This window comes from Pollicipes pollicipes, unplaced genomic scaffold, assembly GCF_011947565.3.
Source record: "Pollicipes pollicipes isolate AB1234 unplaced genomic scaffold, Ppol_2.1 Scaffold_4881;HRSCAF=5763_pilon_pilon_pilon, whole genome shotgun sequence".
Lineage (NCBI taxonomy): Eukaryota > Metazoa > Arthropoda > Thecostraca > Pollicipedomorpha > Pollicipedidae > Pollicipes > Pollicipes pollicipes.
Window position 1 is genome coordinate 33,355,059 of NW_023596576.1, and position 23,629 is coordinate 33,378,687.

The window sequence follows — 23,629 nt, forward strand, 5'->3', positions numbered from 1 at the left end:
CTTTTCCAGAATGGTACGGTAAAAATGATACGAGTTAGCTGGAGGGATGCGCGCTGGCAATCTTCGCAAGAAAGCAGACTCCCGGTGTTGCAGTCTCCATATGCCCGATGTCGTCGGTCGCGTTTGCCAATGCTAGGCAGCGGTCTGATGCAGGGGGCCCTCCTCCGTATCAAAAAGTGGTGTCATTCGAACGCCTTATGCAATCTTTGTTTCGTCGGCGTGGTATTATTGTCCGCTTGTTTCACTTGTGCAATCTGCTATTGATTCTTCGCTCGGATTGGTGGTTACACCAACCTGAACAGGATATATTCCACCAATGGCTTCAAATATCTTTGGTGTCGTAAGCGCCACTCTGTTCAGAATCTCAGCCTGGAAGCAAAGGTGAACTTTACATGTCTGCCTGGTCAACATGTAAAACGCACTGACATGATGATGCTTTGCAAAGTATCACCTTCCGCTGCGCGGTCGTTTTCAGTCCGCCCACGGCCACTGAACGCGGCGGCCGACGCCGCAAGCCCCAAAGAAACCGCAACGTTGGTCCTCGGCGCTCTCGCGGCCTTATATGGGGTGTAAGCCTTCTAACAACTCAGCTCAAAACTTTTTGCGTCATTTCGTCAATACCGGATTGTGGACAAACATTAAAGTACTCCGGCGAAAGCTTTGCTAATTAAAAGTTTGACCCTGTTTTCATCCCCCAGTATACAAACGTTACACAAGCAGCCATTTGGTCACATATGATGTAGCTTGTAATGCATCCTAAGCACAAAAATGTTCGTCTTAGGAATATTCATGACATGGTCAACATGTTCATATTCAGTTAATAATGCAACACGAGAATGCTGCTTGTCTTAGAACGCTTTCCACAGTGTAAATCTTGTAGGCTGTGTTTCTCGCTTTATAAAGCAAGCCTTCTCACAAGCACCTACTATTCGTATACAGGTGAATATAAGGCATACAAATAATGTCCCTCGCCCTTATAAAATGGCATTTACCTCAAGCATCTCGCGGCGCACTGTCTACTGTTGATATCAACCGGTCCGCAGACGTGACAGGAATAAAACGGAACAAAACCATGCATCTTTTACCCTGGAACTCCTGGAACAAAACGGTGCTGTGACTTTACGACGGTCTATTCTAGTCGTAATGCATCTCACGTTCCGTTTTTGCCGTGGGTCCTTAGCCTAGACCAGCAGCAATAGGCACATTTAAATTGCCGTATTCTGGGTGCTACTGTGCTGTCAAGCAGATGCCGCCCACAAAGCATTGCTCCATAACGTTCTGTGAAGTTGACAATAATTTCGTCAAAGTTGTCAGCTGTCTTATGAGTGACAAGCCACTTTTGGTGTCGATCATTTCATTAGTCATGAGGTGTGCTTAAAATGACACTTGATGCGATGCGCTAACCCCATTTTTTTCTTCCAACGACGATATCAGCTGTTTAAAATGATAAAACTTGTAATAATTGAAGCGTCTCTGCGCTGCTGAAAATAAAAACATGCCCTGCACTCAACGCACCCTTGGGCGCATTCACACATGTGAGTCGATATAGTTACAGTACTTACACGCTTACCCTACACTGGTTGTTAACGGACGCAACCCCGGCAGAGTCTGAGGCAAAGGTTTCAAGGCGATCGGACGAGCCGTTCCGGAAAACTTGCGTATCTGCGCCATACGTCGGTTTTTTCGACCCTTCCCGCCAGTCCGCTTCCGAGCCGCGTGCGGTGTGTAATTAATGGATCGCCCGAAGTCAGCAGAACTTACGGGCAGGGGTGAAACTTCCGAGCCGCGTGCGGTGTGTAATTAATGGATCGCCCGAAGTCAGCAGAACTTACGGGCAGGGGTGAAACTCTGTATCTCTGAGATATGAACGATTTAATTACTGAATAACTAGATCAAAATGCTGTTGTACTGGGATGGTGGAACGAATCATAAACACTGTACTTCAAGCAAGAGTGAATGAAAGGGAAATTTAAAGGGAATGGTCCACATTTTAGGATATTAAAACAGCCATGAGATATGATGGAATGAACTCACTCAGCCATTGGTATACTTTTAAACGAAAAATATTGATCAAGATAGTGCTATTTTTCTATTTAGTAAATATGCTCCTCAATACGTCATCGTTTGATTGCGTCATAGAACGTTGGTATTACGCTGGTGTGCTAACAAACTAATCTTGTGAAATTGCCGCCCTAGCTCTCACTTCTGGTGCTTCCATCTTCCGAAAGGTGGCTGTGGCGCCCTGGTGGTGCTGGAGGTGTTTGTCCGAACAACTTTTGTTAATCTATTCCGTTACAAGTCTTACTAGAGTAATAACAAACAGCCATGTTCGACTTCTTGTATCATGTAGCAAAAAACCTGATTCGTGTTTGAATCTTGTACAGACTGCACAACCGTAATGAGTGAGAGCGACTTGATGTCCGTTATGTACGAAAATAATGCTCACGAAAGTCAGATGTGAACGACCCGACAATTATGTTCTTTTTCGGCCTTGAACGCCACATGTCCTATCGGCTGGCAGGATTTGAATGACGTTTGTATGGCACCATGCGTGCCTAAATGTCCTTGAAATAGTCTGTGCGAAGTACTCTGCACATATTAGCGGGCGTCAGCTCAGAAACTAGAGGGTTTTAGGTCTTTAGAGGAGCAAGGCTGTGAATTGTACTATCTTCAACGCGGCTATTTCAGTTCAAAGCGCCATGCAAATGTGGAATAATCTCTTTTAGCGCATCTCTGTAATTGGCCTTGTGCTGCGCAGGTCACTGGTCCAGTCATAGATGTTTCTCAGCCACAGAGCAAGCGACAAAAAAAAGAAAACTCGACAATTTTTTAGGCGTACCTCAAGGGGCGGATCATGGATTTCGTGCGTATTGCTGGGGAGCTTATTTGGCCGCGCCCTTTTCCTTTGTATTTGTTCGATTACGAACATATTCAACGCTTGCTAGTGATGCTGCCTTACACATGCATGTCTTCTCACCGGTGATGGATCTTTTCGTCGTTATCGTCCGATGAAAAGTGTGTGCTGGTTTTCAACGTTCTGTCAAGAGCCTAAAGTAATTTTTAAGAATGCGGGCCGAAGAGGTGACGAGCCGCGTCCCATTTCCTGGGCTGACCCAGACTGTGACCAGGAGCGCATCCGGTAACCGTGAGAGAGGAGCAACACGGTTAACAAGGTGCGGAGATGGCGAAGAGGCAGCCGGGAGTCTAAACCCGGAAAACACCCCAATATGAGCCACCAGATTAAGCCGTTGCTTGAACGGATCGATTTTCCGTTATGTTTTGAACTTCTTGAACTGAAAGGGGATCCAGAAGTTAAAGGAACATTACATTTTTCATTGGTTAGAGGTAAATAACTCGAAATAAGCTCAAAATTAAGTGACCGCACTTTGCATGAGATATAGCGTGGGCGCAACAAAGTCTACAACAGTGCATTTGGATATTTTGATAAAATGGTATGGCCAGGGCCGTTGCTGGACTTTCTCAGCGTTTTACAAAAAAATTTGAAGAGTCTCGTAGATTTACGCTAGCGTGGGTCGAAACAGGGTCAAATATTTCCATTCATTTATCCAACCCTTGTTCACTGGGGGAAAAGCATCATTTCTGTAGAACAGACCAGCGAAAAATTACGTAAAATAGTTTTAAGCACGCACGTTTTCAGGATGTCAGATAAGTAAGAAACCGACGCTCGGTGTTTCATTTTCCGTGGGGCTCGCAGCGTCGGCCTCGTGGCTACCACTCGGCGAGGGTCAATGTGAGGGCAAAAGCGACCATGTGTGGGCAAATGACATTTTTGAACAGCTTGATATATAAATTGATTTTCGCGCAGAAGGTATTCAGGGCCGTATATTTAACCTGTGCGATCTTTATATTTACATTCAAAACAGATAGATACGCACAGCGCCACGGAATTATGGCGCAATGACGTAATTGCGATTCCTTGTGTTACCTTAACTACTAATTCTGTTCAGAGAATCAGCCTCGAAGTCGATGGCCCAGATAAATGCTAACCCATGTTTATGTCACAGTGACAATGCATTTTTCACAAGTCGAAGGTGTGGGGGTATTCTAATGACCATTCTGAAGGGGTTCTACACAGCTGCCTGCATGCGGCTGCCTGTGTGAGCGATGTACTTCCTTGCTGGATGCTGTGCCGGCCGGCCTGGCCGGTTCGGGTCGATCTGGGCCGGTCCGGGCCGCCGGCTCGGGTCGATCTGGCCCGGTCCAGGCCGCCGGCTCGGGTCGATCTGGGCCGGTTCGGCCGCCGGCTCGGGTCGATCTGGCCCGGTCCGGGCCGCCGGCTCGGGTCACCTTGCCCGGCGCGTAGTGTCGGGGTGCAGCCCTGCGTGACGCGCGGTGATTGGTCCGTGACCACGTGACTCGTGTCGAGGTCAGGTCGCCGGGCCACAGGGAGCGGGACTGTTGGAGCGGAGACGGGCGGGTACGGACATCACCGAGATGTCGGCTTCCAGCGGCGAAGGCTTCAAGCTGAATACATCGCGAGCCATGCCTTCATTTAATCTCGGCCAGACTTACATTTAAATGCTAAAACGTGCCCAAAAAAATTGGCATTCATCACTGACTTCATCTTCATCAAATCGTGACTTCACAGAAGACACATCTTTGAGGACGTGAACGAGCATTCTGTAAGCACTACCTCGGAGGGCTACGTCGCTACCGCTCTGATACCCTTCTGGGCGGCCCTGGGGCGACTTCACGGGACCGATCCGGACGAGGAGTGCCTCCAGCAGAACGGGGTGACACCGCACAATGAGGCTGAACGGGGTCGATCTGGACGAGGTGTGGTTCCAGCTGGACGGGGTGACACCGCACACTGCTACAAATGCGCTTGCCACTGTTGAGAGAAACATTGGTTAGACTGTATCTGGGCCACCCTGCAGTTCTAAAAGCTTCTGTATGCTGTAGTAGATTGCTCTTTGTTCCGATCCATATGTTACCGTTTAAAAACAGTCAAAGACTTGCACCTTGGCCTAACATGCCGAGGAGTTGACGTGGCAAAAACGTTAGGCACGTATATGATTATATTCGGTACAAATTGAACATGACACAAACGGGGATGCGTCTAGGTAGCTAGCGTGTCCATAGTTAAGATGGCTTTCCTGTGTTTCGTAGACCCAATATTCCCTTTTCGCTGATATGCATTGAGGGGTCTCCGAGAACCTTTGAGGGGGCTCAAATCAGCATCGGGGTGGGGTGGGGAGATGGGCAAAGACGCTCAGGCCCTCCCGAAAGTACATATCCCCAAATTACATCCTCATGCAATGCCGAATAAGCGACGGGCTGCAATGCCCGTGGCGGGACACGGCATGACAACAGGTGCTTACCGTGGACCACATATTGGACCAGCCGGCTCCCGTGCCTGAGAACGCCGGTTCTGAGCCAGCTCTTCGTCACGACTAATGTCACCGGAAGATTTGTCATCGTTAGCTGTTGTTAGCGCTGAGCTGGTCCTTATAGGTCAGGGCCCGTCAGAGTCGAGGGGGGGGGGGGGCACCGTGACGTGGAGCGGCGCAGCTCAGCGTGTCAGCGTGTCAGCGTGTCAGCGTGTCAGCGTGTCAGCGTGTCAGCGTGTCGTGTTCGGACGCGACGCCGGCGGAATGTGTTGTCTGATGGCGCGTCCAGCCCGGCCGCCGCATAAGGTCACGCCGGCTCCGATCTGACGCCGGCCTTCCCGCCGATAGGACGGCATCGTTCTCTGGCCGCCGGTGAACGGCTTCATCAGTGTCGGCGAAGCCAGCGACCGGTCTACTCAGCGCCCGCTACACCAGGGTGGTAGAACCAGTGATTGGTCTACTCAGCACCCTCTACATCAGGGCGGTGGAGTCAGTAATTGGTCTACTCAGCACCTGCTATATCAGGGCGATAGAGGCAGTGACCGACCTACTCAGCACCCTCTACATCAGGGCGGTAGAGGCAGTGACCGACCTACTCAGCACCTGCTACATCAGGGCGGTCGAGCCAGTGACCGGTCTATTCAGCGCCAGCTACATAAAGGCGGCAGAGCCAGTGACTGGATCACTCAGCATCAATGGGATCATCGGCGACAGAGCCAGCAGGCCGAATGCTCACCGACCACACCACAGGTAACGGAACTGGGCTGAAGGAAAGACGCACGCGGAAGAACGCGATGAACAGCATGTCTCGTAGCCTTTGTCCAGGAATATTGTGTGCATGGAAAACAAAGCTTAGCCGATTTGAGACCAGTTGAATGAGAGCCTGGTGCTATAGGTGTAAGGAGAGCGTGCTTGCCACTCGCATAACACAGAATAGAAAGATACGTGGATGTGAGCCATAATGTTTCAAGGGCCAGCTTTAACCCTCATTTCATGAAGTGTAAAGTGCGGAATGTAAGGGCAAATTTTGTCTTCTTGCGCTTTTTATCGTCATTTTCAAGGGGTTTATCACAGTTCATTGAAACACACAGGCTTAGGGCGGATCCAAGGATTTCCTTCTTGAGCAACTCTTTTCAAACTTGCCACCTTTCCTATGAGGCCCTTGTCTACGTGATCTCGTATATCCCTTCATTATTCATGGATCGTTTGTAATCAAAATAGAACACAAAATGTGGGAGCATGTGTACTATCGCTTATTGGACGTAAAACTTTGGCAGAGGCGGTTCGAAGGTGGCAAAATGAAAGGTTGTAAACTATATGAGGTATGAAAGTATACTTACGGTGGTACACGCAGATAACGGGATAAAGGCCTGATTTGGTGGCTGAGGTGCCCAAGGGGCTGTCCGCAGGTCTTATTAAGCACTTCCGCCCGTGACCTCAAATGTCAGTCAGAGGACCTCTTAAACCGATAGGAGGCCCATGGAAAAGTGGAGACCCCTATTTCGACCAGAGATAATAGTCGACGAACAGTCGGTTCCGTGTCAGTGTGAATCCTGGTGTGCCCATTCCCCAAGGACGAGGCCTGGACAGGCGATTTGCATTGGTCGTGGGCGGGGCCCTGCAACAATGGGGGACCCTGCGACGCTCAGGGGCCCACAGTGCCCGACAGGTGGCCTGTGTCTACAAGGGGGCCCGAGTCGGCCAGGGAAACATTTGCTGAACATCGAGAGGACTGAACCCCAGATGCCAGAGGGCCTCTTGCGTTGATCTGGGTCCACTGACAATGAAAGGGAGGTCGAGAGCTTATGTCGAGTTCACAGTGAGACAATGCAAGGGTCAGGGCCTCCAACACGGAACGGGAGCTCCCTGCCTCCATTTCAGTTCAGGGCCCGTTAAGCCGAACTGGAGTATCTGCGCCAATGACTGGGCTATCCGCGGTGATAAGGGATCTCGTTCGCTAATAAGCGCTACTGCAACGATCTTGGGCTGGCTGCCCCGGGTTAGCGGGCCTCTCATGTCAGGGAGGGAGCCAATGTATGGTGCAATTCCCTAGGAACCTGCGGATCGACCAAGACACCCTGCCCCAGTGTCGTCAGAATGACAGCCGGCAGACACCTTGTGCTGGGACGGACACGCGGTTGAGCCGCGCACTCTTCAAACCTTGACCGGGAACGATAATGTGCCCCTTGTGGTCTAACCACGGTGTCCCTTTCTCCGGAAAAAGGTGAGGGGCTGCATTATTAGTGTCCAATAGAGTTTATCAAAATGAGGTCAAAAAAGAAAAGGCCAACACGTGCTTGCCAGAAAACGTCCATCCTTTTGCAGAATCCACTAGCGAAACAATTCACATATACGTTTTAGCCCGTGCGTTAGCAATCTCAGGAGTGAGAACAGCTATGGCAGGAGTTGCAGTTTCCGTAAACCAAACGGCGTTCGCCGCTATAGGTAACACCAGGTGGCTGGCGTGCTGAACGCGCGAGAACGACAGTCGTGAAGTGTTTCTAAAGAGCTCAACATCAATTCATATTTGGGTGTACTGAGCATGGTTGACGTTTAAATTGATATTTTTTCTCTGAATAAATTGAAATTTACAGGAACACAACGAATGGAGATTCTACATCTCGGTACTCTTTCAGTTTGATCACCAGATTCGGGCACAGGTTTGGAGTCTGAAAATGCTTATCCGTTCCCATAGATCAGACAATAACAGCCTTATTGGTCGAAGGAAAACCAGGAGAATGGAGGCATAGATGGGCTGATATTTCGGCAACATACCTGTCAAAACAGTAGCAGAAGTAAGTTCAAAATTGCCTGCCGATGATCCTACTCAATTTGTCGGGTTGTTTTTTGAAACAGCAAGCCACAGTTCTTACAGGACACCAATATTCAAGGATGAAACAGAGAGTGGCAGGCAATTTTGAATTCACCCCTGCTATTGTTTCGATAAGACATGCTGCCAAAAATATCAGCCAATCTATATCTCCATTCTCCTGATTTTTTTTCTCGCAGGGATAAGGCTATTACTACTGTTTTATTTATGTGAATAATTCTCCTCGCAAATGCACTGAACAACTTACGCTTATCTGTTCCAATAATCAATTCAAGAACCGCACAGGTAAAATATTGACCGGGAATGCCTTCTAAGCGCACCAATAGCTGTCCTTAAGCGTTCAAAGGTACTACCTTCAGATGCTCATTTCTGTCCGCCCGTTGGCGCCACCGCCTGAAGCGACGGCGCCGACCCCACGCGGCCTCTGGAGACCGCAGCGCCGGGCGGCAGCATTTTTGTTTCAAGACTTGCGAGCGCGCAAGCTCAGAATGCTACGTATTCTCCCAATAATTGATCCTGGCTGAAGTTTTAAAATTCCTGAATGGACATGGTTGGTTATGTAAGACAAATTTTTTATCCATTTCCATGTGCCGCCTAAGTGCACGGGGTCCTCAATATCTCTGTAAAAGCCAAATTTGTATAAAGCCGCTGAGCTTTATAGGTCAAGAAAAAGCACATTTGACCGATATAAGATGAAAAACCCCGGTCGTATATTTCATGCAGCCATTTAACAGCCGCTTCCTCAAAATGCCAACAGAACTGCATCCTCCGGTGGTTTTACAGGCTTCCATTCCGGTAAAAGAAGTTACAGATAAAAGTGATGCGAAGAAAATCGCGTCCCTCGATATCAGGTGCGCTAAATCCGGCGGTCTCTTTTCTGGGGGAGGAGCGGGCTTCCCAACTCATGGGGTCCTTTGGCAACCCTCTGCCCCCCCCCCCCCGCCTCCCACCCTTACCAAGGCTCTGGCTGTGCCCCTGCTACCGGCCACATCATTGGTAACCGAGTCAGTGGTCTGGCCAGTCCGTAATAACCGCATCAGTGACATCAGTGCCAGTGTTACGCTCACCAGCGACGCATCAACGTATCACCGCTGCATCAATCAAGGTTAATATGGCGCCTTTAAAGATGATCTTGGAAAATCGCACAAATGGTCATTTGAACAGCACATTTGCTAATAAGGAAACTTGAATAAACTGAATGGGCTATTATTGACGATCAATGAACGTGTCGTTCGGTTTTATACGCTGCGCTGTGCAGTGCGCTCAAGGTTTGTAAAATCTGAGACCGAGTTTTTAACAATGAGCAGCTTTCAGGGCCATCTGAGCCATAGTGGCAGTAACGGTGCCGGTGCGGCCTGGACCGCAGCAGCCACCGGACGCGGCGAGCCCCGCCGGATGGCGCTATCTGTCCCGACAGGGCGGACGTCGGCCCGCCGCCGCAGGTGGCGCCTGGCGCCAGGACGTCCACAGAACCGCTGGCCGCTCACTCACAGCCGTGTGGGGTCAGAGGGCACGGCCCCAGCGGCGTAGTCACGCTCCTCTTCACCCATACTGACGACGCGCGCTATCTCCTCCGAGATCTCACTATCGGATATTACAGTGTATAAATCATGGAGAGTAGTGAGAAGGAAACCGAAGCGTAATAACAGAAAATCTTGAACATATTTATGAAGATATTCTGCACACCTCGGGCGCATCGACCGAACGACCGAAACTACGCGTCGCCAGCTGTGACAGCACCGCCTGGGAGCCAGAAGTCGCACTGCACCCGGGTCTCGGACGCCCCCTGGGGCCCGCTGAGGCCGGGGGGGGGGGGGGCGGCTCCGACACCGCCCAGCTCGGGCCGGTACACAGGCTCGCGTCAGACTCGCGTCGTGACAAGACGGGACTCGGATGCACGCGCGCCGCCGCACCGGCAGGCAGGCCACTGGTGCAGACCCAGCGGGAGCCGTGACGCCGGACTCCGGCTGGCGCGCGTCAGCGGTGCTGAACGGCTGATCACCGCGAAGCTCAGTATAGCGAAGCATGGCGTCACCTCATCCATATGCATTGCTTGCAAGCGGACACCAGGCTCCATGTGATTTCGTCATGGGGTGGTCACCAAGTGCAGACGTGATGTCACGGAATAACGAAAGCGCGCCACATCCCGTTCAGTCTACTCGGCGGCCCCAACGTAGAGAGGAGCATCAATCTAAAATAAACTGAGGAACAACAGCCACCAACCACGGCCTTCACATGTCGGCCGAACGGTCCAACAGCGCATCTGGCTCACAATACGCTCGATTCTTCCTCCTCCCCACCCTTCGGCAACGTGCATTGCGTGCGGGTACTTCTTAAAGTTTGAATAAGAGCCACAAAATGTTCGTGCATGCGACGCACGAGCGCATTTTTCTCTGTTAAAAGACTGCGTGGCGCATGCTGTTGCGAACTCTTTGTGTGGCGACAGTGGCTGTGATAACCATGTCATTGAACAACGACAGCGACATAGCTCAGCCGGCAGCTGTTTGCATTTACATCAAAGTGAGTGCATTTAGCTCCATGCAAGCGATCGAAACACAACCAAGGCAAAAGGCCCACCAAAACATTTATCCTGACACCGATATTCGAACATGGCGTATCACTTAATCACCGCCCCTCAAATTAGCAAATAGCCAGAAGACGGCAGCGCGTTGGCCCGCCCACGCCCTGTTAAGTGGCACACGCCCCCGCCGACCGCCTCCTTCGCTGCACCGAAGCGGGCCGACACGGTGCGGCGGGTCAGCTTAGCAGCGGGCGCCACACGACCGGTCGGGAGCCGGCCCGTGACCGCGGCTCCGTCCGTGACCGGGACTCCGCCCGTGACCGGGACTCCGTCTGTGACCGCGGCTCCGCCCGTGACCGGGACTCCGTCCGTGACCGCGGCTCCGTCCCGTGACCGGGACTCCGTCCGTGACCGGGACTCCGCCAGTGACCGGGACTCCGCCAGTGACCGCGGCTCCGTCCGTGACCGGGACTCCGCCCGTGACCGCGGCTCCGTCCGTGACCGGGACTCCGTCCGTGACCGGGACTCCGCCAGTGACCGCGGCTCCGCCCGTGACCGGGACTCCGTCCGTGACCGCGGCTCCGCCCGTGACCGGGACTCCGTCCCGTGACCGGAACTCCGCCAGTGACCGGGACTCCGTCCGTGACTCGCAGGTCGCCAGCGCCCTGCGAGCGGCGCAGCTGGCGGGCGCCGTGGCCTGTCGAGCAGCCGTCTACAGAGCGCCGTGCGCGCGGAGCATGCGCAGCGTGAGACGTGATAGTGGATGGCCGCCGCCGCTCTGGCCCGGCCTGGTCTGTGGGCCAGCGGCGTCGGCGGACGCATCGAGGTGCCTCCCGGTCCCGGGGCAGGGGAGGGACCGGACGCCCGGCCACGCTGGCGGCAGCCCGGGGGAAGTATCAGGCTCGGTCCCACCTGGGCAAGGCAGATGGTGCAGCGTGATGGGGCGACAGGGCGACAGAGCAAGGGTAGTACGATGGCCGCGGAGAAACGGAGACAGCAGGAAAGAGCGGCCGAGTCGCGGCATTGCCCTTGTGAGTCAAGGAAACCGAAGACGGCAAATCTGGAAGGCGAGGTCAAGTTTGACGCAGTGTTGCAGGATGCCTGTGTGAAGCCTCACTTCTACGCCAGTTGGGCGTACTAAAGTGGCCAGTTTTACACCAAATTCCTCTGTGAATGGTACGTGTTCAGGCCTTTTTAGCTCCGGCATGTTATGAGTGGTCTGATGCTAATGATAGTACGAAGCCACGAACAAAACATCTTCCATGTTTTCATTCCCTCGGGAAACACAGGATTTCGTTGCAAGTGTCACGGAATGCATTCTACGGCGCCAGTAGCTAGCGTAGTTGAACAAAAATGCAATTCCTAGCGACGACCGTTATTACTGAGTTCCTTTCGCCGTTCTAAACATAACATGATGAAACATCCGAGCGCAGTCAGATTCCCTGCTTCAGAGCAGTGCGTATATTACTCCCGGCAGCACCTTCTCCAACACAGATCAACACGTCCACCCAGACACACACACAGGCCGCGGTCGGCACCCAGACACACACAGGCCGCGGTCGGCACAACTCACAGCGCGGCCCTCTTCTTCTCTCGGACGACGGCGGCGTCATCTATCGAAGCCGGCCGAGCGCCTCGGCGCGTATCCGCGGCAGCACCACGAAGCGGCGGTACCACATGACGCTGGTGAAGGCGCTCAGGCAGTACCAAGTGGCGATGTACGAGAGGTGCTCGTTGCGCAGTGTGACGCGCGTCTGCCCGGCGGCCGGCGCGCCGGGCGGCGCACACTCGACCGTCAGGTCCAGGAAGACAGGTGCCGTGCCGGCGACGCCCGACAGCAGTTTCACGTCCCTGTCGACCACGCTCCGAGTCACCAGGAGGCAGCCATAGCGCTCTGGTTCAGCGGGGAGGCAGCCATAGCGCTCTGGTTCAGCGCGGGTCAAAGTCAGCGCTCTGAGTAAGCGTGGGAGCCAGCATCAGCACTCCGAGCCAGCGTGGGAGCCAGCATCAGCACTCCGAGCCAGCGTGGGAGCCAGCATCAGCACTCCGAGCCAGCGTGGGAGCCAGCGTCAGCACTCCGAGCCAGCGTGGGGGCCAGCGTCAGCACTCCGAGCCAGCGCGGGAGCCAGCGTCAGCACTCCGAGCCAGCGTGGGGGCCAGCGTCAGCACTCCGAGCCAGCGTGGGAGCCGGCGTCAGCACTCCGAGCCAGCGTCAGCACTCCGGGCCAGCGTGGGAGCCGGCGTCAGCACTCCGAGCCAGCACGGGAGCCAGCGTCAGCACTCCGAGCCAGCGTGGGAGCCAGCGTCAGCACTCCGAGCCAGCGCGGGAGTCAGCGTTAACGCCCAGTCAGCTGGGAGCTGGGTTGCAAGGTACACGGGAGGCGCATTAACGAAAAACGCGGGTGGGGCGGCGTGGACATGGGCGGGACAGGCGACGGGGAGATGATCACCGACACGCGCAAGTCACGGCAGCAGCCAAAGACAGCCGAAATCACAAAGCCCATCATCTGAGGTAAGGTAAAGCTCTGGTAATGTCAAGCAAATGCAGCTGACAGCGCTAACACACCGAATGTATCATCATCTGATATCGTCATCTGATTCGGATCCCGAAAAAAGCAATGAGCTCAAGACGTGGGGGAGAGCAGGCAGCGCATCCAATACCCTAAAATAGAGCTGCGCAGCAGGGCCACAAGATCCCAGCTGGGGCAGAAGGCACACTGGCGGCCGTGCTCACCTGTACAGGTAAAGGTTCTTCTTGCTGGTGGTGTTTGCCGGCATGAACTGGGTGCGCTTCTCCGTGATGCGGACCACGCCGACGATCTCATGCTCACCCTCGATCTGACCTTTAGCCCGCGTTGAGGGATCCATTTTCGCCATGGGCACCCAGCCGCGATTCACCAGAATCTCCATGCTGGGGGCGCAGCGCCGGGCGTCACGATCCGCGCGTGGGTCTATGTTTACTTTAGCAGGGAGTCCTCGTGAGACAGATACGCTGCAGACCTCGGTGACCAACATTAACTTCCAAACGGGACCATAAATGTCTGCGAAGACGCCCAATGACCGACCACAGATAACACCACAGTATGCTGTCATCCCTGAGCACTCAGCACTGGGCCGCTTCCCAAACCTACCTTCTGCTGCACTCTAATGCACTGACAGCCCTAACACTGCCCACGTGGGGAGCAGCTCTCCGGCGCGAGCATGAGACGTCGTCACAGTTTCCGCGCATGTGCTGGCAGCCACAGCCAGGACTGTGCGTCCGTTCTCTGGTGCCGTACATGAGACGTTAATCTCCGCGACTGTGCTGACAGCCACAGCCATGACTGTGGGCCCGCTCTTTGGTGCCGTACATGAGACGTCAATCTCCGCGACTGTGCTGGCAGCCACAGCCAGGACTGTGCGCCCGCTCTCTGGTGCCGTACATGAGACGTCAATCTCCGCGACTGTGCTGGCAGCCACAGTCAGGACTCTGCGTCCGCTCTCTGGTGCCGTATATGGGACGTCAGTCTCCGCGACTGTGCTGACAGCCACAGCCAGGACTGCGCGCTCGCTCTCTGGGTCCATGCACGAGATGGTGCCACCACGCAACTCACTCTGAGTCGGCGAGCTGGAAGGGCGTGACCACCTGGACGCCGGTGCGGCCGGTGGAGAGCAGACCGCTGCGGCCCAGCTCCTCGTCGCCGCCCTGGACGATCTGCGAGCGCGGCCCGATGTACAGCTCCCGGCTGTGGTCGTAGCTACCCCGCACGCGCACTGGCTTGTACTCCAGCGACGTCAGCTCCGACAGGCTGTCCTCAAGAGGAGGGGGTCACGGGATGGAGATTGCACACAGTCATGTCCAATGGGCATGGGTTGGTTATACCAAGACAGTAAGGAAGCTGGTGCCAAAGTCCTGCAACCACTGATATTACAAAACAAATTAGATTAAAATAGAGGTATCATAGAACAATGCCACCCCAGAGACCTAACTGACTGACAGGCATCAGATAGAATTGGTCTATAACTTCATCATACTGTAAAAGTACAATAGAGTGTCCAGTAGCGTGATCAGACCAGATCTGATGGTGTAAGTTTCAGGAAATACATACAAGTGAGGAGATCCATTTAAGATCCTTTGCATACACTGAACACAGGCTGGTAATGCTTACTGCAACACACTTACTCATGGGGAAGCTCCACTGGGTCAGCCTTAGTCTTCTCCAGCAAACTTTTGATAAGATCTAGCTTCCATTGCCACCTATGTATCTGCCATGTACCCAGACCAAAGGTCACTGCTGGAATAGTCTGAAAAGTAATAGCACCTTATTTAGCTGCTACTTCTAATGTCATTTTCTAAGAAGCTGCTTAATAAGAAGGTTCCATGACCACTATAATTTTCATTGCAGCTTTGTTGACACCAGATGCCTCTTTCATGTCACATATTGTTTTAGAATATAAACATAACTACAATGTGAGATTGTGGAATATTTGCTTTCATCCAAAGATGTCACATCAATCTCTATAAAAAGGCACAAACCACAACTACTTACCAGAAGGAAGTATCCATATGCCCCAATTTTGTCTGATCCACCTGGGTAGCTGAGTTTTGGTTTTTGTATTCTACCATCACTTGAAAAGAAGTTCCTCAACACCTTCTGTAGATTCAAAAGCCTCTGAAGCTGTGGTCTTCTAATCCACATACTGCCTTACAAATCTGGAAGGCTTCTTGCTTCAAATGGCATGCACTGAAACAAGTAAACCAATTCTGGACATGAGCATTTTGATGCCTTTGCAATAAGCACCATATTTGATCCAGATCAAGTAGCCATGTTACTCAGCTGTTGCTAACACTATGCAAATGTTCAGTTTGCAAAGGCTGCACCCAAATTTGCTGCTGCCAACAGGAGATTGTGCTTATATCTGAGACATGCTTGCACCACCAATTGCAATGCACCCTGACAATGATCATTGTCATCAGGGCCTACAGCATACTCAGCTGCTGAGGCTATATGGTGACACCAGCCTCTCACACATTAACCACTATGCCACCAGTACCCTCACACCTTAGCAATTGGTGAGGGTGCCAGGGGTCTTGGATATACTTTCAATAGTGCCATGAATGATATTGATTCAATAGTGTTCACTTCAGCTGATAACTCCCCAAATTGTTTCAGTAGCAGCTGACTCAATGCAGATTTAGCACTACTATGCCAGAAGCAGCTGATTTAATGCAGATTCAGCACTACTCTGCCATTCTCCAAACTATCTCATCTTTTCTGGAGGAATGACAGGAGCAGACCTTAGGCATATGTATCATGTCACAAACCCATGTCATAAGTCTCAAGGTTTGCTTTGGAACTACACCACTTCACATTGTAAATAATCATAACCTCAAAAAAGAATGCTGCAATATGTCTATGAAGCCAACAGGTAAAGCAGAAAACATGTCACTGAAATGGATGAGAATTCAGTAAACAGTTACGTGTTTGGGCTGGGGCAGCCATGCTGGTCAGTACCAGCCCGTTCACTGATGTAACTATAGCTGTCCTGCATCATAAGAAAAACCGACAGAAAAATCGACATAAACGAGCCTGTGCATGGGTCATGACCACACCACACCTCACCTCACACAGAATACCAAGCAACGCGTAATGCCCCAAGCCCGCACACCTCACGGCATCCACCAAGGGCATCTACGGGCGTTTACGTCATCCAGTTTTGTTTCCATTTCGTCAAGATCGTCTTGCCGGCACCACTTATGTAACGAATTTCTAATTGACAGCCTGGCTAGGCAGCCCAGCCTTGTATGACAGCCGTTAGATAGCCTTGTTGACAGCTTCCAACACGTGCGTCAGCTTGGAATCACATGCAGATCCACATATTCAGATTAATACAAGACCTGTCGGCCTTTGGTCAAATCGCTCCCCTCCTGCTCGTCAATTCGACTCTCCACCGAAGCCTGATTTCGCGTCGCCTTGCCCTACGGCTACCTGCAGCTAATAAATGAATAGACGATGCATATAAAAAAACGGTGGTTGTAGTCGTTCACAGCTCGTGTATTCTCCCTCTCTCACCTTTTTTATTTTGATCAAGGAACCTCATATTTCGACACAAATGAGCTCACGTACTGCTTCTGAGAACTCGCGGAGGGGGGCTTCAAATTGACCCACACCCGAGAGGATGGTATTCAACCAGCGACCCGGGTGCGCGCTAACGGACGGCAGAACTGCAAAGAAAAAATCCCAATAGTAACAGTAACTCTGGACGAACTGCATGCATTTTGCAGGCAATGCATCTACGAGTTAGTATCGCCATTAGACACGAATCTTACTTAAAACAATAGAAATGTGAGCATCAGATATTTCTAAAGAACACATCTTGATGTAAGAAATTGGCCAATGCTGTGGCCGCTTTTAAATTTGTAATAAATCGATTAATTTCGATGTAGGACTTCAAGTCGTACAGGGAGTACCGCTCAACTGCTCCCATGTGCTGTGGTGGAGCAAATGATGCTACTGTAGCTAACACAGAGCAACATCTTTTGCTCTATTGCAGAACAAAAATGTCTCTTAAACATACTTTGGCTGCAACGATTGTTTACAGTGCAACATGATGTTCCAGTAAATCAAGAGACCGCCGCACGACTGTTGGACGATTCATCCCCGATCCACTCCACACTACACGGGAATCCAGGCCCGGAGCCCGTTGGTAAAACCCATCGGTCCGTCTGTGGTGGTCTATTCGGGCGAACCAATATATAATAACAGAGCGCGTGCGCCGCGCGCTGGCGTTCACCATTGCCGCTCCCCTCGCACACGACACGTACTCACTGACGGCGCTCCGTGCGGCAGTCGACACTACACCATACAAAACGGCCCGTCACACCCCCCACCAGCGGCCCGGCCCAGCTGGCACGCACGCGCGCGCCGCTTAGGCCGACCAGCTGGCCATGAAGTCGAGCACGATCTTCTTGAGGGCGGCGTCCGTCTCGGGCGAGATGGAGCCCTCCTTGGCGATGTGCGCCAGCAGGTCCTTCTCGGTGACGCGGATGTGCGCCAGGAAGTCCTTCTCGAACTGGGTGATCTTGGACGGGTCCACCTTGTCAAGGTGGCCGCGCACGCCGCAGTAGATGACGGCCACCTGCTCCTCCACAGCCATCGGCACTGCCCGTCACAGGAACATGCTCAACACAAGCTCATACGAATGTCAACGACGGCGCAACAGGCATCGTGCGAAAGTCTGATGGTGATTAAAAGGAATCATTGACAGGGCATGACACTGTTGCGGCCATTGCTGCCATAATTTTGCACTGCCTTGAAACTGAGGCATATTGTGGTCTAAGCTCCACCCCAACCCAATTTTAGACATGGGCCAGGTTGGTAAGCTGTCAGTTTCTGTACTTTCTCTCCTTAGGACAAGTCAGATTTAGAGCATCGTCCTTACACAGAGAAAGAAGACGTCCGTAAGTCGGAGGGAACAGGACGCGCAATATCAAATGCACGACATGGTACATTTGCATTGGTTCTCAATGGGTCGCAAAGGTGGTGGCCGAACGCCTGGCGCCCAGAGATCGGCGGGCCCGCACCGCACGTACCGTACTGTCCCTGCTTCAGCAGCTCGGTCAGCCGCACGCCGCGGTTCAGCTGCTGCTGTGTGGACGCATCCAGGTCAGAGCCGAACTGCGCGAACGCCGCCACCTCGCGGTACTGCGCCAGCTCCAGCTTCATCGAGCCGGCCACCTGAGGGCAGCACCGGCACCGTGTCAAGCCGCGCATGTAGCATGCGCTGACATATCACACTAGAGCATGGAAAAGCACCCACATTGGTTCGATCCCGAAGTCACTAGGAATAACCATGGAATGTCTTTTCTCCCTGGTGGTTGTCTTCTTGGACACTTGAGAGGAAGCTTAGTGCAGACCTGCAGTCAATAATTTCAAAACCGAATTGACACACATTAGTGCCAAGAAACTTCCGTGGAGCCTGGAAGCTCTACCTTAACCTGACAATGCACAAGCACGGTCCAATTGAAAACCTGGGACAGATTCGTACCAGTTGAGCTTTCTATCCTTAGCATAGTTCGAAAAAGTGGACACCGTCCATATACAGAGGAAGACGCGACTGCTGGCGGCGCCCGTCAGCTCGATCCGCCATCTCGTCACTCGCCTGCTTCATGGCCTTGACCTGGGCGGCCGAGCCGACGCGGGACACGGACAGACCGACGTTGATGGCCGGCTGGATGCCCTTGTAGAACAGCTCCGTCTCCAAGAAGATCTGGCCGTCGGTGATGGAGATGACGTTGGTCGGGATGTAGGCGGACACATCGCCGGCCTGCGTCTCGATGATGGGCAGCGCGGTGAGCGAACCGCCGCCGTTCTTGTCGCTCATCTTGGCGGCACGCTCCAGCAGGCGCGAGTGCAGGTAGAACACGTCGCCCGGGTACGCCTCACGGCCGGGCGGCCGGCGCAGCAGCAGCGACATCTGACGGTAGGCCACCGCCTGCTTCGACAGATCGTCGTAGATGATGAGCGCGTGCTTGCCGTTGTCGCGGAAGAACTCGCCCATGGCGCAGCCCGAGTAGGGCGCCAGGTACTGCAGCGGCGCCGCGTCCGAGGCCGTGGCCGACACGATGATGGTGTACTTCATGGCATCCATGTCGCCCAACCGCTTCATGATCTGCGCCACGGTCGAGCGCTTCTGGCCGATGGCCACGTAGATGCAGTAGAGCTTCTTCTTCTCATCCTGGCCGTCGTTGAAGCGCTTCTGGTTGATGATGGTGTCGATGGCGACGGCCGTCTTGCCCGTCTGCCGGTCGCCGATGATGAGCTCGCGCTGGCCGCGGCCGATCGGCACCAGCGAGTCCACCGCCTTGATGCCGGACTGCATCGGCTCGCGCACCGACTGGCGCGGGATGATGCCGGGCGCCTTCACGCCCACGCGGGCCCTGCCGGACACACGGGTACACTGCTCACGGGGCTGCACCGCCCGCGCACGTCGCCCACGGACAGCTGGCCAACAACGCGGCGAAGGACGTGACTGTAGACGGATTCGTCGTTAAATGAACTGACCAGCCTTGTAATGGCACCACCATGGAGTGACTCTGCTGACGGCTTAGCAGCGGTGCTTGGGGCTAAGCCACCTGATCAAGATACATCCTGCCCGGCGGAGTCAGTGGGGCAGGCACATCCTCTTCTTTTTTAGGCAGTCATCTCTATCCATTATTATACCACACGTTTATTTTGGGTAGGTGCTCCAATTCTGTGCTAATCATTCATCTGATGTAGCTATAACCAATCATATGATGACATAAATTAAAAGAATGCTTGGCAACTGAAAGGAATGAATGAAATAAATGAATCGCTCTGTGTAGGAAATGGGGCATCTGCCAGCTCTTTTTATCTTCTATCTCGCATCCACCACTCAGCGCTACCGCGTGCTCGCCCACCTGTTGACGTTCTTCAGGGGTCCCTTGCCATCGATGACGTTGCCCAGGGCGTCGACGACGCGGCCGAGCAGGCCCTCGCCGACGGGCACGTCCACGATGGCGCCGGTCCGCTTCACGATGTCGCCCTCACGGATGAGCTTGTCGTTACCGAACACCACCACGCCCACGTTGTCGGCCTCCAGGTTGAGTGCCATGCCCTGGCGGCGGAGGGGCGGTGAGCAGCGGCCGGCGGCAGGACAGTGGCAGTAGGCGCTGCCGCCCGCTCACGGCCGGCACACCGCGTGTGGCCCAGGCGTCACACACACCCAGCAGCAGGATCCGGCAGAGAGCACACGCCAGCTGCCGCACAGGCCTGTATAACAGCATGTCACAATCCTACATTCGCTGCTCGCCGTCTCACACGCCTCAGGTGGCGTCGTAAGCCTCGAGTATGACAAACACCAGCCAGAGGGCATTACTAGGCACTCAGTGGATAGCCACCACCAGTCACCTTGAGGCCGGACGAGAACTCCACCATCTCCTCAGCCTGGATGTTCTTCAGGCCGTACACACGGGCGATACCGTCACCGATGCTGAGCACGCGGCCCGTCTCCTCCAGATCGGCCTTGACGGAGGTACCTGGCCACAGGTGGCAACAATGGTCATTGCAGTGGCAGTGGGCACACAACCAGCAGACGACATCCCGACCAGGCGGGACAGCCATGAGTAGTCCCAGGCTGCAAAACTAGGGCAGTTTACACTACACACAATTATCTCCCCATGTCACCATTCATCCACATTTTCATCAGAGCAAGCACAACAATAAGTGTGGCATCTGTTTTCTGAGGCACCAGGGCCATCACAGTCAATTGCACACCAGTATCATACCAGCATTGAATCTGTCACCATCATTAGCCATGTTTACTGCCATCCAAGTTAATGGGTCCGGCCGGTCAGCCTCTCAGTGGCCGGCCAGTGCTGATAAAAGGATGTGTGGCAGCAGGACCCACCAAGGATGCGCTCCTCCAGGATGGAAGAGATCTCGGCAGAGTTGGCGGCATGCTGCTGGGATGAGGCGCTGAACTTCCGGCTGGCCACCTGCACGATCGGCAGCGAGGTCTTTGTGACCTGCAAACAGTGTCAGGGGTGTGAACATTGATCCAGCCACAGCTCGGAGCAAGCCCACCCTTATGATCTCTATGATCCTATGAACAGCTACCTTGAACAGCTACCTTTCACTGCCTATGGCTCTTGGGCAATATCTGGGCTTGTGGATACCCAAGTCTTCTGAATTCAGGGCCTGAAAACCAAACATTGTTGCTGTTCACTGCACTCTCTGCTACAAACTCTGCCATGCCAGAACTGGGGCTAATTGAATACAAAGCTTTTTGTAATCCACCATTTTTCTTTGTACTATGGTTGTGCTGTAGTATAACGTCATACACTTGATCCAGTCACAATCCCGCAACACAAAACCTCCTGTAGCACAAAATATGAACACATGACTGTTTTAGAGATCCTGTTCATCATCCTCTCAGAGTTTTTAACTGCTCCAGATTCTACATGTGCTGGAGCTGCTGCTCTTCTTACGATCTATGCCACTTCAAGCTAAGGTGGGTCAGAAATCAACTCTGGTTTGTTAAGGTTGTGATTGTAGCTGCTAGTGGGGAAAACCAACATATTTCAGCTATGTAGCATCTTAAAGAAAAAATTAGAAATTCACCTCAAATTGACCATCAGCAGAAAATCTGCACAATTATCATACAGTAACCACTTTGGTATTTTCCCTTGTGCTTACAAAGACCGCAGCATAGTAGTGACTGCTGCTTCCACCTGCTAACACTGATATTTCTCTCACTGCTAACCTGGGTTAGTTGCTCTACCTGGGAAATCGTTTTTGGCTGTGGTTTGTTTGACCCCTGTGGTGTTTGAATCATACTAAAACTCTAAACAGCAAAATCTATATGCCCACTTTTGACATAAATTTAATGCATGGCCAGGCAGCTTATACAAAATGTATTGATACTCATATCTCACACTTGCAGAAATGCACATGAGTATCTTTAAAGAAAAAAATTGCCATGAAAAGGTAACTAAGAAAAATGTTCTCGATGGTACTTTTTGACATTTGGATCAGCATTAACATACTTATCACAGAAATAATAAAAAGAAATACACAATCCCAGAGATCCCCATAGACTTTACAGCATAACACCTACTACACCTACTTGATGACCCTGGGCCAGAATCCTAGAGGCAAACATTTAATTGATACTAGGCTATTTAGATTTTTCAAGCCCTCCTTCACAACTTTTAACAAACAATGCAAGAAAATAGTGTGGAAAACCTGCTACAGAGTGGTATAAGTGAGAGTTTATTGGTCTCCCCATTTGCACACATAACTGGTCAGCCAAAAACATGAGTTTTTCTCTTGACTACCTCAGGAACCAGATGAGCCACACAATCTCACAATATGCCAACCAGTTCATCAACCACTCATCCCAATCACCCTATAACACATTACATATAACTACAGCATTATGCAAAGGTAAAAAGTTGACTTTATTTGGAGAAATCAGTGGCAAAATGAAAATTATGGCTGTTATGTTGTGGCACATTGACTGGTTGGCTAACCGGGTTAGTTATGCACACATGTTTGATTTTCATGAATACCGAGAGCCCCAAAAACGATGGTCCAGAGCTTAATGAGTAAATAAACCAATTTCGCGATATAATTCTACAATATTACTTGCAGTCCCTGCATGAGCATACATGCGCCATTTTCGCCTAATCTTAGCTTATCTCCCAATACTTTCTAAAGAACACTACATGAACTTAAATTGCTGTTAGATCTGCATCAAACCTTTGTTGCGGTGCGAGGAATGTGCCTGGCGGCAACCGCCACAATTCTTGACGAGCACAGCGCCATCATGTCCCCACCGGCCTCTCCAGGTGAAGAAAATAGGCTGCGAGGAGGACCGCGTGAGCAAGTACTTCAGGGTCCACACAAACAGCACTAAAAGCTACCACTAAACAGATTTGGACAAATATGATGTATTTTATGCCATTTTGACACAAAACTAGTGTGTTAGAAGAGCAGTATCATAGAAACTTTGATAAATCAACCCCTTAAGGCATTTTTACTGATGAGCTATGAGAGCCCGTTGAAAAGTACTAGGACATCAGTCGAAATGTAAAGCAAACGGCCATCTCTAGTACTCTGAATGTGAAAAATAGCCCTCAAACCAAAACAAAAAATGTTTTAACTTGATTATACAAGAATCAATATCATGTCACAGAAAGGTGACAATTCTCATTTGTTTTATATTGATCATTAGGCATAAACATATGGGTCTTATCGCGTATTTCAAACAAAGTCATGTCGAAAAAACGTAGGGTGCATGACAGCTATATTTATTATTTGCCCAGACGACTCGGCATGTCTCTCAAACAGCACCAGCCAGCAACTAAACAGATGATAGCGGGAATATACCAGCGTTTAAGTGCGCATAAATTAGACCTAACAA

General features: G+C 52.1%; 2 protein-coding genes across 3 annotated transcripts; both read right to left on the reverse strand.

The window, feature by feature from the left end:
• Positions 1–12,132: 12,132 nt before the first annotated feature.
• On the reverse strand, positions 12,133–16,371 carry Surf1 (surfeit locus protein 1). 2 transcript variants are annotated; one of them, XM_037224265.1, is made up of 6 exons: positions 16,352–16,371; positions 15,232–15,426; positions 14,865–14,986; positions 14,296–14,490; positions 13,437–13,613; positions 12,133–12,553 (listed from the first exon to the last, which is right to left on the reverse strand). In XM_037224265.1, the coding sequence occupies exons 2-6, from the start codon at positions 15,379–15,381 to the stop codon at positions 12,316–12,318; spliced, it is 882 nt and encodes a 293-aa protein (XP_037080160.1). In that variant the 5' UTR covers positions 15,382–15,426; positions 16,352–16,371; the 3' UTR covers positions 12,133–12,315. The 2 variants fall into 2 exon arrangements, with proteins under 2 accessions (XP_037080160.1, XP_037080159.1); XM_037224264.1 differs by having other exon boundaries at positions 16,306–16,370.
• A 1,031-nt stretch (positions 16,372–17,402) lies between these two features.
• Positions 17,403–23,090, reverse strand: blw (ATP synthase subunit alpha blw, mitochondrial). Its single transcript, XM_037225176.1, has 7 exons — positions 22,966–23,090; positions 21,113–21,230; positions 20,614–20,741; positions 20,124–20,320; positions 18,845–19,622; positions 18,276–18,420; positions 17,403–17,844 (listed from the first exon to the last, which is right to left on the reverse strand). The coding sequence occupies exons 1-7, from the start codon at positions 23,032–23,034 to the stop codon at positions 17,612–17,614; spliced, it is 1,668 nt and encodes a 555-aa protein (XP_037081071.1). The 5' UTR covers positions 23,035–23,090; the 3' UTR covers positions 17,403–17,611.
• Between the last annotated feature and the right edge of the window lie 539 nt (positions 23,091–23,629).

Excerpts from the sequence above, each read along its gene's own strand:
- Surf1 (XM_037224265.1), bottom strand. The coding sequence starts at position 15,381 with ATGTGGATTAGAAGACCACAGCTTCAGAGGCTTTTGAATCTACAGAAG. Across the intron at positions 13,614-14,295 it reads TTCCAGCTCGCCGACTCAGA|CATGGAGATTCTGGTGAATC; the intron begins GTGAGTTGCGTG and ends CTGCGCCCCCAG. Across the intron at positions 12,554-13,436 it reads AAGAACCTTTACCTGTACAG|GGACGTGAAACTGCTGTCGG; the intron begins GTGAGCACGGCC and ends CGTGGTCGACAG.
- blw (XM_037225176.1), bottom strand. The coding sequence starts at position 23,034 with ATGATGGCGCTGTGCTCGTCAAGAATTGTGGCGGTTGCCGCCAGGCAC. Across the intron at positions 20,321-20,613 it reads AGTTCTCGTCCGGCCTCAAG|GGCATGGCACTCAACCTGGA; the intron begins GTGACTGGTGGT and ends CTCCGCCGCCAG. Across the intron at positions 17,845-18,275 it reads GCTGAAGCAGGGACAGTACG|TGCCGATGGCTGTGGAGGAG; the intron begins GTACGTGCGGTG and ends TGTGACGGGCAG.